At 40.6% G+C, this 14,225-nt stretch overlaps 1 protein-coding gene across 3 annotated transcripts in view; it reads right to left on the bottom strand.

Moving 5' to 3' along the window:
- frs2a (fibroblast growth factor receptor substrate 2a) overlaps positions 1 to 14,225 on the bottom strand; it is a 105,026-nt gene that overhangs the window by 13,699 nt on the left and 77,102 nt on the right. For all 3 annotated transcript variants that reach the window (XM_059978458.1, XM_059978460.1, XM_059978461.1), the window contains 2 exons: positions 7,947 to 8,133; positions 866 to 1,024 (listed from right to left, as the gene is read on the bottom strand). In XM_059978458.1, the coding sequence (XP_059834441.1) occupies positions 866 to 1,024; positions 7,947 to 8,133 (346 nt within the window). The remainder of the gene's footprint in view (positions 1 to 865; positions 1,025 to 7,946; positions 8,134 to 14,225) is intronic.

Below are 14,225 nucleotides of genomic sequence, written 5' to 3' on the forward strand. Positions count from 1 at the left end.
TAAACATTTAGTCTCCACTACAAGCTCTGTCAGGAGAAGAGATGACCAGGTTGACGGTAGAAAAGATGTAATGATATCCTAAAATCTCCTTAAACTGCAGTTTCAGAATCCCTGGCTCAGGACCAACCTAAAATGGAGAAGACACATTCAGGGTGAAGAGATTTCAGTTCTGTATCTCCGCATAAGACAAGCTCACCATGTAAGAAACTCAGGCACTCCATGCAAAGAACTGAAGGAGAGAACCATTTTACAACTACCTATTCATCTGCCTTGTCAGCCATCTCTTTAATGTTTAAAAGTTTAGAAATACTTCAGAATGTTATACATTTTTGGGGATTTGAGATTTTCATTAAGTAGCTTGTGTTTTTTTTTCCAGTTTTTAAACTTTTGCTACATTGTGCCACAAATACTACAAGCACTGTAATTAAGGCCATCTCTGACTTACTTGGACAATCATAAAGGCAGCCATTTCAGAACTGTAGCACCTCTATACTTAATATTGGATAAGGATGGATAAATTTGTATTATGGGCCAAAATATGAGCTACTATGTATTTGACCATAAATTGTGAATTGGTGTGGTGGCACAAAACTGTAAATCACAACTATATTGTAGTAATTTAGTAAAAATGGAATGGAAATTTAGTAGCTTAAGCTGTCAGGATCTTCCTCAGATTGCATTCTTGGCTTATTGAATAGTTTATTTTATCAGTTCAATTTTACCTCATCACCATGAAGAGAATTTCTGACATTAGGTATATTTGCTGTTATTATATAAAGTGTTATTGAAAGCAAACTCAGGGCAGCAGAATCCTTTTTTAACCTGGAGATTGCTTGTTTATCTTAACAAAGTGAACAATACTCACTGGTAGGTGTCCGTGGAGTTCTTGGAATGTCTAATTCATTTTGCTGTTCACTTCTTTCTACAACTGGCTCTTCCACTACACTTATACTGTTACACTGCATGATATCTTGGAGCAAGTTGAAAATCTCTTCAGCTCGTGCACATTTGAATGCAAAAATTCCTGAAGAACAAGGAAAGGACTTTAGTAATTACAGCACAACCAACAAGATTCTGAAAAGTCAGTGACAAATTAGTTAATTTACACAATGTTACATACTTTTCATAATTTATAGTTCTATTTACACCCTTACATTAATTGAACAGAATGCAAAGCTTTCTTATGTATTACAACATCCCCACTTCTTAGAGCTTTGATTCCATACAGAGATATGGTCCAAGAGTTTGACTAACCTTCTAACGTCTGATCCTAATTGCATGAGTTGCTAAGTCTTGACAATAAGTATTGACCAACTAATATCCGTCAGGGTCCTTAATTAATGTATTTAATAATTAACAATAAATACACAACTGGAAATAAGGAGAAACAATAAAATGTCCTAAGAATGGAAAGAAATACATCAACGGCTGGTATTAAGAGGGACTGTTGGAAAAGAAATGCTGTTTACACATACAAATAACTCTAAAGTTGTCCCAAAGAGATTATGAACAGAATACACAGGCAGCAGTACCAAGTCTCTTCAGTATTGAGTCTCTTTACTTTGAACAGCAGAGGGAGCTTGACTTACCACTACAAGTACAGATAGATACTCAAGGAAGTCCACCATTCACAGCTTTTTGGATTATTCTTCCATTGTAAGCATTAGGTTAGAGTTAACATTGTTGTTAATTTAGGTACTGAATATTACAAGTTACTTTCTTTCTACATACTGTTATACTGATACCACAGAATATCAATGAGTGTTTGAATTAAGCTAGACATTACAGATTGCTGTTAAACATACTGCATTGCTTTGCTAAATGGAGAACCAAATGATGAAAACCAAACATTGAAGAATGTGTCCAAAACTACAAATTGTTTCAAAACAAAGACATACTAGAGTCGTAGGGAAGTACAACACAGAAAGAAGACCTTTGGCTCATCTACTCTGTACTGAATCATTTAATTGTGGTGATGTTTTTGAAGCAGAACTATCTCACAACCAACAGCACAATTAAAAGCAAGTAAGCATAATGTTAGTGACATGGTTTAAGGAGAAATATTAACCAGGGATCTGGCAAAACTCCCTCCTGTGCATAGTATTTGTAATGACCTCCTAATGAGCAGCCCGGAGTTTAATATACCCAAAGTAATGGATTCACTAAGTGAACCTTCACCACTGCCCTAAAAAAATGTGCTTGGATTGTTGTTTAGATAAAGAATAATGACTGGATCACCTTAAGCATTTGTCCCACATATCTTGTCATACCATGAAAATTACTATAAAACTGAAGAACACTTTCACGGTGTCATATATTGCCTAACACAAACTACTGAGCATCTCCTGCGTTTCTACTTAAATAAAAGATTTTTAGTGTTTTAGTTTGTTTTCAGGATAATGGTTTAGCTGATCTCACAGTGTTATAATTAGCCTCAACATTCCTTTTATCCACTGATCTTTGCGACTAAAGTGTTATGGTAAAAGGAGCATAGTCACCTTATACATGTCTCCATCAAGTTTTTGCTACGACTTTGCCTTATCACAGATATTTTCAGCCATATCTATCCCCCCACCACCTTCCCAGCAACTTCAGAGCACTCATTTTAAACAATCTTTACTGAAGTAAAGGTCCCTGTGCCGAGGGTGCAGCAGATGCCGTTTGGAGGGAGCAACTGAGTGAGGAGAGCGTAACAGGGCCCGTGCCCTCTCCCCAGTATTGGCCGACAAAAGTTTGGCTCGAGGGGTCAGTAGTCACTCCCCATGGAAGGACTGAGTTTGAGCTGTGGCTCTCCTCGATGCTGACGGAAGATGTTTTTGAAATTCAGAGGCTTATGTGAATATTGGTGAGAACTGTAGTTTATATGGTCTCCTTCAGTTTTCTGTGTTTTTCTTTCTTGTTTCCATTTTCCAGGTGGGCGATATGTTAGTTTTTGTGCAAGGGAGGGGTTAGGGAATTGGGGTCTGATGTTCTTGGTGTTTTTCCATGTGGGCGATCTATTAGTTTTAGAACATAGAACATAGAAGTCTACATCCATTACAGGCCCTTCAGCCCACAGTGTTTTGCTGACCATGTAACCTACTCTACAAACTGCCTAGAATTTCCCTACCACGGAGCCCTCTTATTTTTCTAAGCTCCATGCACTATCTAAGAGTGTCTTAAAAGACCCTACTGTATTCACCTCTACCACCATCGCTGGCAGTGCATTCCACACACCCACCACACTGTGTGAAAACTTACCTCTGACATCCCCCTTGTACCTACTTCCAAGCACCTTAAAACTATGTCGCAGCCAATTCAGACCTGAGAAAAAGCCTCTGATCAATGCTCCTCATCATCTTATACACCTCTATCAGGTCACCTCTCATCCTCTGTCGCTCCAAGAAGAAAAGACTAAGCAAGTTTTGTGTGCAAGAGAGAAGGTTGGGGGTTTGACGTTATTGTCGCTGTTTGTTTTTGCGTGGGAGGGGGTTGTGAGTTAGGGGTTTGATGTTCTGGCTGCTGTTTTCCAGGGGCATGATCTGATTAGCCAAATTGAAAACATGTCCTCTCACAGACAAGTATATCACTACATCTATGACAAAGTCTCTCATGGCAGGCTGGGCCTGAAGAACAAGTCATATGGGATCCATGGTGAGTTGGTGAATTGGATCCACAATTGGCTTGGTCATAGCAGATGGGGTAATGTTACAGGGGCGATTTTCTAACAGAAGATGTGTGACCGGTGCTTGTGCTCTTCTGCAAGGATTAATGCTGGAACCACTGCTGTTTGTAATAGATATTAATGATAGAGACAAAAACTTAGATAGGTCTGATTAGCTTGCAAATGACATATTAATTGTTGGAGTTGTGAATAGCAAAACAGCAGGATACATATCAGTTGGAAATTAGGGCAGAAAACTGGCAGATGGAGTTAAGTTGGACAAATGTGAGGTGAAGCTTTTTGGGAGGTCATACGCAAGAGGAAGGTATGGGGTAAATATGGAGTGAATATACCCACAGGAGCACTCATGTGCAGGGGGTAAATATGGAGTGAATATACCCACAGGAGCACTCATGTGCAGGGGGATCTTGGGGTACAAGTGCAGACCTACCCGAAAGCGATACACAAGAGGATAGGGTGGTAAAGAGGGCAGAGAGCAGACTTGTTATCATAGATCAGGGATAGGAGTACAAGAGTTGAGAAGCCATGTTACAGTTGTATATAACCTTGGTTAGGCCACATTTTGGGTATTGTGTGCAGTTTTGATTGTCACATTATAGGAAGTGTTAGCTTTGCAAGAGTTTCACCAAGATGCTTATTTGATCTGATTAGACTATGTGCTATAAGCAGAGATCAAAATTCAAAATAAATTGATTATCAAAGTACATACATTACCACATACAACACTGAGATTTGTTTTCTTGCAGGCATAGACAGTAAATCCAACAAACAACAGAACCAATGAAAGACCGCACCCAACAGGACAAAGCTTTTCTTCCCCCGGAGCATTAGAGGCTGGAGGTGGGGAGAGAGGGGGTGACCCAACAGAAGTACATAAAATTATGGGAGACATAGATAGAATAGATAGACTGTGCCTCCTCCACCCCAAAAGGTTGAAAGGTCAATTATGGGCACAGGCTCAAACATCAGATGTGCAAAGAAATCTAGGAGTCCTCGTACAAGACTCCTAGAAAGTTAATTTACAGGTTGAGTTTGTGATAAAGGAGGCAAATACAATGTTGGAATTTATTTCAAGGGGAATAGAATATAAAAACAAGGAGATAATGCTGTAGCTCTATAAGACACTAGTCAAGACCACACTCGGAGTATTGTCAACAGTTTTGAGCCCCTTATCTCAGAAAGGATATATTGTCATTGGAGAGTCCAGAGGAGGTTCATGAGGATGATTCTAGGAATTAAGGGGTTAACATACGAGGAGCACTTAGCAGTTTTAGGCCTGTACTCACTAGAATTAGAAGAATGTGGGGGGGGGGGGGATCTCTTTGAAACCTACTGGATGTTGGAAAGACCAGATAAGGTGGATCTGGAAAGGATGCTTCCTTTGGTGGGGATATCCAGGACTAGAGGGCACTGCCTCAAAATTGAGGGGCCATCTTTTAGAACAGTATTGAGGAAGATTTTTTTTAAAAGGCAAAGAGTGGTGAATCTTTGGAATGCTCTACCACAGACAGTGGCTGAGACCAAGTCCATGGGTATATTCAAATCGGAAGTTGATAGATTCTTGAAGGGATATGGTGAGAGGGCAGGTGTATGGGGTTGAATGTGACCTGGGATCAGCTGTGATGAAGTGGCGGAGTGGACTCTATGGGCTGAGTGGCCTAATTCCTACATCTTATTGTCTTGTGAGGGGAGGAAAAGTTTTTTTGCACAGAATCATAGATATTTGGAATGCCCTGTCAAGAGAGGTAAGACAGCAATTTTTAAGAGACATTGAGATGGACAGATGAATAGGCAGGGAAGAGAGGGATATGGATCATATGCAGGCAGATGGGAGTACTTTAAATTGGCATTATGATCGGTTCAGACCCGCTCCTGTGCTGTACCATTCTATTTTCTATGAGCGCAAAAGTAATTCAGAGCACCAGAAAGCATTAGTGGTGGATTGAACACATTCAAGTAAACTGCTTTCTTTAAAAAAAACTCCCTCTTCTGAAGGCATTTACTTTCTTTCGGTTATCCATTTGCTTGGTTTGCTCTTCACAATTCCACTTGAATACCAGTGTCAGACAAAATACAGCAACATAAAACACCCCTGCGGGTGATCACCCCACCAACATAAATCATCAGAAAGGCAGCAACACCCATCCTCCCAGGATGGAGGCAAAAACGGTCATCTTTCTATGGAAAAGTACTGCTTCTAGTCAACATGCATACAGAAAATTTTCTGAAGTGGTCCAAAAGTATTGCCACCATAAAAGGTTAGGGAGACTAGCAGAGAGCAACTGTGAAATTAAGAATGGCAGAGTACAGTAAAATTCAGATAATATATGATCTGTTTCTTAGGAAATCCTGACTGTCCTGTATCTGCATCATGCTCACCTCAATACAAAACAGTTCCTGATTACCACATTCCCTTGTTGATTTGTTGAAGGATTAATTATACTACTATATTTAGTATACTGCCATATTAAATATTTATTATCTTATCAGAAGAAGTGAAATAAAAGTGTATTGGGAATATGGAAAATCTATCAATCTGGCAACGTCTGAGGTGTACCAGTTTTACTGCAGTGGGAGATGAAATTCTATACAGATAAATGTAAAGTACTGCACTTAGGAATATTTTGTGACACTTATTCATTGAATTGTGCTGAAACACATTAGTCAAGATGGCGCTCCTTCAGTCGACTCCTTCTGGATAGATCATGAAACCATATATTTTACTTCGTTTATGTATTTTACATTTGTTTTTCATCTTGAATGTGATTCTGGAACCGTTGAAGCCTGTGCTTTGCAGTTTGGAGATGGTTTGTATGCTTCAATGCTCTGCAGTCTCTGCGAGGTTTCTGGGAGGGAGAGGCAGTGTGAGCAAACCTTGTGGTGAGAAGGCTGTGAGATAGAGCGCAAGCTGATGTCTGACTCCATTTTACCGATTAAAGTGATGAGGGAGATTGAAATATTGAGGCAAATGAGTGCCACTACCTGCCTTTTTAATCACTGGGTGATCGCTCTGCTATGAAGAAGGGAGACTGTCTTTTGATCCCTGGTGGGAATCACTCTGCTACAGAGAGGGAAAGGCCTGCCGCAGAATGTTGCCTAGGTTTTCTATGTTTAGGATATGGAATTGGACTACAGAAATTTTCTTCAGTCTTATGTCTTTTATATTGTGTTTTTCGCTCGATCTTCCTTGCTTCTTTGAGTGTGGGGGAGGAGGATTTGGGGGTTGATGTGCCTGTTCTGTTTTTGTACGGGGAAGAGGGATTTGGGGGCGGGGGGGGGGGGGTCAATGATTATGCTGCCATTCTTTTCTCTCTTGGTTTTGTAGCTACCTGGGGAAGAGGAATTTCACAGCTGTATACATTGATAATACAGTGAACCTTTGAACCGCTGATGCGCAAGCCAGGCCTAGTATCTCAGCAGACTTCATGTACTACGTCCAATTCAGAGTCACAAACAACAAAGCCAACAGGACGTTGAAAAGTAAAATGCAAATTAAAGGAAGCGATGAACAAATGTCAGTGTCGGTGGTTGAGAAAAACAAATATATTATAACAATTGGCACATAGTGAAACAATGATGCTGATCCATGGTGAAGTCTTTCATTGATTCTATAATGGATTTATTCAACATTCCAGCAAGAAAATGAATCTTTGGTTGTACATGGTGACATATGTACTTTAATAAATTTACATTGAACTTTAATGTCAAAGATCTCTGAAAAGATTGGGGAAATACTTCAGCCAAATATACACAAGAGGCAATTTTATAGAACTATACCAGAAATTAGAGAAGTTAGTCTAGAATATCTCCTTAAATCAAGAAGGACAATTTAGTAAAATTGTATATTTAGTATTTGTTTCAGAAATAATTGACATGAGTACTCAATGTTGAATAAACTTATAACTAGTAACTAAAATACAGAAATTTTAGAACATTTCTGGGATGAATGAACAAGGATGGTCTATAAATATTTTTCACACAAAACAAACTAGCAAATATGCAAAATAGTAATAAAACACAAAACATCAGCAATAGAAAATAAACCCAGTTAGAAAAGTAAATCTAGTGAGTGGTAGAACTAATTACAAATCTACAACATTATCAAAAGTGAATCATGACGATAAATTATAATCAAATTTGAACTGTGCATTTCAGAATTACTATACACCGTACTTAAGAATACTTCCATGATATCCACCTGAAATCCACAAGATTCTTTTGCTTGCATAGATTGCAGAAAATAAGACAATTGTTCAAGATTCAATTAAATAAGTGACAGTACCTTGTCCAGTTTGGCACCTCCGGCCACTTTCAAAAGAGAAGAGGTTTGAATCATAGCCGTATCGACGCAAACAGAGGTAGGGCCATTTCACAGCATCTCTCTTCCGTGTATGTAAAATCAGTTCTGTATCTGTAAGTTCCATTATACCAGAACCCAGTTCGTTACCATCATCATCCACATTAACTACCTAGAAAGGAAAATATAGAGGATTCTCAATAATCTACAAATTAGGCACTCCTTGCATTGAGGGTATCAAAATAACCATCAGCACGATTACATTTTCTTGAAACAAATTACATTGATAAATTTGGAAACTCCACCTTAAGACCATAAGACATAGGAGCAGAATTAAGCCATTCAGCCCATCAGGTCTGCTCCACCATTCCATCATGGCTGATCGTGGATCCCATTCAACCCCATACACCTGCCTTCTCGCCATATCTTTTGACGCCCTGACTGATCAGGGAACTATCAACTTCTGCCTTAAATATACCCATGGACTTGGCCTCCACTGCAGTCTGCGGTAGAACATTCTACAGATTCACTACTCTCTGGCTAAAAAAGTTCATCCTTACCTCTGTTCTAAAAGATTGCCCCTCAATTTTGAGGCTGTGCCTTCTAGTCCTGGAAACCCCACCAGAGAAAACATCCCCTCCACATCCATCTTATTTAGTCCTTTCAATACTTGGTAAGTTTCATTGAGATCCCCTTGGTTACTTCTCATCTGTATTCATAAAGGAGGATATTTAGAAAATTTAGGGACAGGAGTAGAATTCTAAAACATCTTATCAATACAAAGGAGATGGTACAAGATGTCACAGTGGTCTTTAAGGTGGATAAACCCCTAGGGCCCGATTGGATGTATTCCAGGCTGAATATTTGCTGATTACAGAGGAGATGCCAGATGACTGGAAAATAGCAAATGTAATATCCTTACTTAAAAAGGACAATGAGGATATGCCACTTAATTAGAGCCCTGTGAATCTATCAATGGAAGGGAAGTTATTGATAAAAATTCTAAGGATTAATCTGCACTTGGAAAAGCCATTATTAATTATAGAAAATCAGCATGGTTTTGTTAGGGGAGATTCCTTCTGAAAGATTTGACTGACTTTTTTTAAAAAAAAGGAACAAATGATTGTGATACAAGGGAATGAAGTTGTTATCATCTATGTGGACTTGGGTAACATTCTGCAGAGGAGAATGGCAAGTTCGCAGATGGGTCCAGAATTGAAAACAAAGACTGCAGATGGCAGAATCTGGAACTAAAACTGAACACTGGAATAACTTGACGGGTCAAGCAGTATATGTAGAAGCAAAAGTTACAGGTTGATTTTTCAGGTCAATACCCTGCATCAAGACTGAGTGGGAAGAGGAATGTTTGTCAGCAGTATGGGCATGAGATAGAGGTTAGTAGGGAAAGGTGGAACCAAATGCAGAGGAAAAGATGGGCAGGTGGAATTCTGTGGGGTGTGGGATGGGACAGAAGCTATTAGGTGACTGGTGGAAGCAGATTGGGAAGGGGTGAACAGATAGAGTTAAGTGGGGTGGGGGTAGGACAAATAAACAAAAGGAAGGAAATTTGGTGAACAAGGTAATGTGTCTGGGGTGGGAACACTTGGTGATGGTCATGTCAAATTGAAAAACCTCAATGTTCATACCACTGGATTGTAAGCCTTGTTCACCTCTCCCATCCTCTTCCTCTCACCTGGTTCCATCTGCCCAATATCCCTTCTCCATTTCATTCCACCTGTTACCTCCAGCCTCTATTCCACCCCTCTAGGTACTGCTATATACTGGGAACTTTTCTCCTTTCCCTCAGTCCTGACCTAAAACATCGACTTCCACCTTTTACCTCCATAGTTGTTGCTTGACCCACCGAGTTCTTCCAGTGTTCTGTTTCTCATTCTAGATCCAAACTTGGCCCATTAATAGGAGACAGAGGGTAATGGTAGAGGGTTATGCTTGGAATTTATTTATCTTATTTAGAGATACTGTGAGAACAGACCCTTCCAGCCCACTGAGTTGCACCGCCCAGCAATCCACCTATTTAACCCCAACAGGGAAATTTACAATGACCAATTAACCTACTAACCCAGTTTGTCTTTGGACTGTGAAAGGAAACCTGTGACTGGTGATGTAAATGACATTAATGATTTGGATATGAATGTAGGAGATATGATTACTAGATTTGTAGATGACATGATGGCAGATGGAACTTAATCCTCATAATTGTGAGATGATGCACTTTGGGAAGACAAACTAATAAGGGCAAGACAGTGAATGGTATGGCCTAGGGAGTATAAGGAACACACAGGTCTCAGTGTACAAATCTGAAGATGGAAACACAAGTAGATAGGGTGATGAAAATGGCAAACAGGAAATTTGCTTGTATTAGACGGGGCCCAGTGTAGAAGAGCAGGGAGGTTATGGTTATTATAAAACATCAGTTAGACCACAGGAGTACAATCTACTGTGTTTGCTTCCATATCATATGAAGGTAGTGCTGCACTAAAGAGGAAATTCTCCAAAATCTTGCTCAGTATGCAGCATCTCAGTTATGAGGATGACTGGATAGGCTGGGCTTGTTCCCCTTTAAGGAAGGACACCAAAATGAGATGATATAGGACATTTTCCCTGCAACTTCCGGGGCACCTAGGCACGTCTCGAGTAGCAGCAGTACTCTCAATGGATATGATTAGATATTCCCATTTCAGCCTGATACAGCTAAAAAGCACAACTGCTTCCAAGGTCAGTACAGTCAACAAAGATGTCTTAATGCACTTAAATGAACTATCGCTGCTTAAAACCAATGGAAACAACACAGATTGCAGCCACGGAGGACACCTTGGGTGTAGATCGGGGTTACAAGTGCTTTTAAAGAAACAGGGCTTTAAACTCCCTATACTGACCAACTTGCTGGCAAATGTGCAGTCTCTGGTGAATAAAATTGATGATCTCAGAGCTAAGATGCTGAATCAGAGGGAAATGAGGACCATGTGTCTCCTTTGTTTCACGGAATCCTGGTCAACCCCTTCCGTACCTGATGCAGTGATCCAGATCAACGGGTTTTCTATACACTGTCAGGATAGATCTATGAAGTCTCTAAAAAGCAGAGGTGGAGGAGTATGCCTCATGATCAACACTTCTTGGTGCACAAATATATCAGTGCTGTCTCAATTCTGCTCACCAGACCTGGAATATCTAGCAGTAAAGTTTTACCCTTTTTATCTAGCATGGGAGTTCTCTGGGGTCATTTTGGTAGCAGTTTACATTCCATCTCAGGCCAATGTCAAGCAGCCTTTAGATGATCTGAGCATTTGGATCAACATGCACGAAACAGCGCACCTTAACGCCTTCACCATCGTTTTGGGAAATTTTAACCAGGCCAGACTGAAAAAAATTACTAAACAACTACCATCAACAGATCATTTGCAATACCAGAGGAAACAACACACTGGACCACTGCTACACCACCATCAAGAGAAAAAAAAAAATTAGGCTACTCCACACAAAAGGCAGAAGCAAAAAAAAAGTAATCAAACCTGAAGGGCGGTTTCATCTTGCTTTGGTAAGTGGGCAATAGGGAATAGAGGAATGAAACAATGTTGCTGGGTGACTGAGATAGTGGGAGGGGCAACTGCTTTACAATAAATGTATTATTAGTAAAAAAAAAACAGAATGCCTACCGTGCTATTCCATGCCTTCACTTCGGGAATTTTGATCACCTAGCTGTACTTCTACTCCCTGAGTATAGGCAGAGACTGAAGAATGCAGTACCAGTAGTGAAGGTATGGACAAGGGAAGCACAGGAGTGCTTACAGAACTGCTTTGAATTGGTGGACTGGACTGTATTCAGGGATTCATCTTCGAATCTGGATGAATACACTGCAGTTGTTACCAACTTCATTAAAACCTGTGTGGATGAGTGGATGTGTGGATGCCCACAAGATTTACTGCATATTCCCAAACCAAAAGCCGTGGATGAACCAGGAGGTATGTCGTCTGCTGAAGGCCAGATCTGTGGCATTCAAGTCTGGCGACCACGGCCTGTACCAAATAATTAGGTATGATTTGCGAAGGGCTATTTCACGGGTGAAGAGGTAATTTCGAACAAGATTGGAGGCGAGATTGCTCAGTAGCGGGTGCACTTTTCGCTTTGCTGGTGGGGGGAAGGGGGGATTGTTGCCCACTGCCACTTACGTGGGGGGGGGGGAATTTGGGGTTCTCACATTTAACTGTCATTCATTCTTTGGGGCACTTCTCTGTTTTCGTGGATGGTTATGAAGAAAAAGCATTTCAGGATGCATATTGTATACATTTCTCCGACATTAAATTGAACCTCTGAACATCGGATGCACAGCAACTCTGGCAGGTTCTGCAAGACATTACTTCCTACAAAGCAAAACCTAATAGCATGAATGGTAGCAAATCTTCACTTCCAGTTGAACTCAATGCCTTCTATGTACGCTTTGAAATGGAGAACACAACTACAGCTGTGAAGATCCCTGCTGCACCTGATGACCCTGTGATCTCCGTCTCAGAGGCCGATGTTAGGCTGTCTTTAAAGAGAGTGAACCCTCGCAAGGCAGAAGGTTCCAATGGAGGACCTGGTAAGATTCTGAAAACCTGTGCCAAACTACTAGCAGGAGTATTCAAGGACATTTTCAACTTCTCACTGTTATGGGTAGAAGTTCCCACTTGCTTCAAAAAGGCAACAATTATATCAATGCCTAAGAAGAATAATGTAGGCTGCCTTAATGACTATCATCCAGCAGCGCTCACAAGGATTCAACTCCTGCCTCAACAAGGACCTGGACCCATTGCATTTTGCCTATCCCACAGTAGGTCAACGGCAGATGCAATCTCAATGGCTCTCCACACAGCTTTAGACCACCTGGACAACACAAACAATGACGTCAGGATACTGTTCATCAACTATAGCTCAGCATTTAATTCCATCATTCCCACAATCCTGAGTGAGAAGTTGCAGTACCTAGGCCTCTGTACCTCCCTCTGCAATTGGATCCTTGACTTCCTAACCGGAAGACCAGAGTCTGTGTGGATTGGTGGTAACATATCTTCTTCGCTGACTATCAACACTGGCGTACCTCAGGGGTGTGTGTTTAGCCCACTGCTCTACTCTCTATATACACATGACTGTGTGGCTAGGCACAGCTCAAATACCATCTATAAATTTGCTGACGATACAACCTTTGTTGGTAGAATTTCAGGTGGTGATGAGAGGGCATACAGGAGTGAGATATGCAAACTAGTGGAGTGGTGCCGCAACAACAACCTGGCACTCAATGTCAGTAAGACAAAAGAGCTGATTGTAGAGTTCAGGAAGGGTAAGATGAAGAAACACATACCAATCCTCAGAGGGATCAGAAGTGGAGAGAGTAAGCAGCTTCAAGTTCCTGGGTGCCAAGATCTCTGAGGAGCTGACCTGGTCCCAACATCTCAATGCAGTTATAAAGAAGGCAGGACAGTTGCTATACTTCATTAAGAGTTTGAAGAGATTTGGCATGTCAGCAAATACACACAAAAACTTTTATAGTTGTACTGTGGAGAGCTCCAACACTGTCTGGTATGGAGGGGCTACTGCACAGGACTGAAAGAAGCCGCAGAAGGTTGTAAATCTTGTCAGCTCCATCTTGGGTACTACCCTACAAAGTACCCAGGACATCTTCGAGGAGCAGTGTCTCAGAAAGGCAGCATCGATTATTAAGGACCTCCAGCACCCACGGCATGCCCTTTTCTCACTGTTACCATCAGGTAGGAGGTACATTCAGTGATTCAGGAACAGCTTCTTCCCCTTTGACATCCAATTCTTAAATGGACATTGAAACTTTGGACACTTTTAAAAAAATATACAGTATTTCTGTTTTTGCACTTTTTTAATCTATTCAATATACGTAGTTGATTTTCTCGTTCATTAATATTTTTATTTTATTCATTATTACTTTTTTTCTCTGCTAGATTATGTATTACATTGAACTACTGCTGCTAAGTTAACAAATTTCATATCACATGCCGGCGATAATAAACCTAATTCTGATTCTAACAGGTGTCAAAATCTGGAGCTTTTAGGTTTGATGGGCAAGAGGCTTGGAGTGGATGCGAGGAGGCATCTTTTTCATTCAGTGTAATCTGTAATTCACCTCCCAAATGGGTGGATAAGACAGATATTCTCACAAGATTTAAATATCTAGACCAGGGATTCCCAACCTTTATGCATGGACCCCCACGATTGAGCAAGGGGTCCATGGATCCCAG

This window comes from Hypanus sabinus, chromosome 8 (assembly GCF_030144855.1).
Source record: "Hypanus sabinus isolate sHypSab1 chromosome 8, sHypSab1.hap1, whole genome shotgun sequence".
Lineage (NCBI taxonomy): Eukaryota > Metazoa > Chordata > Chondrichthyes > Myliobatiformes > Dasyatidae > Hypanus > Hypanus sabinus.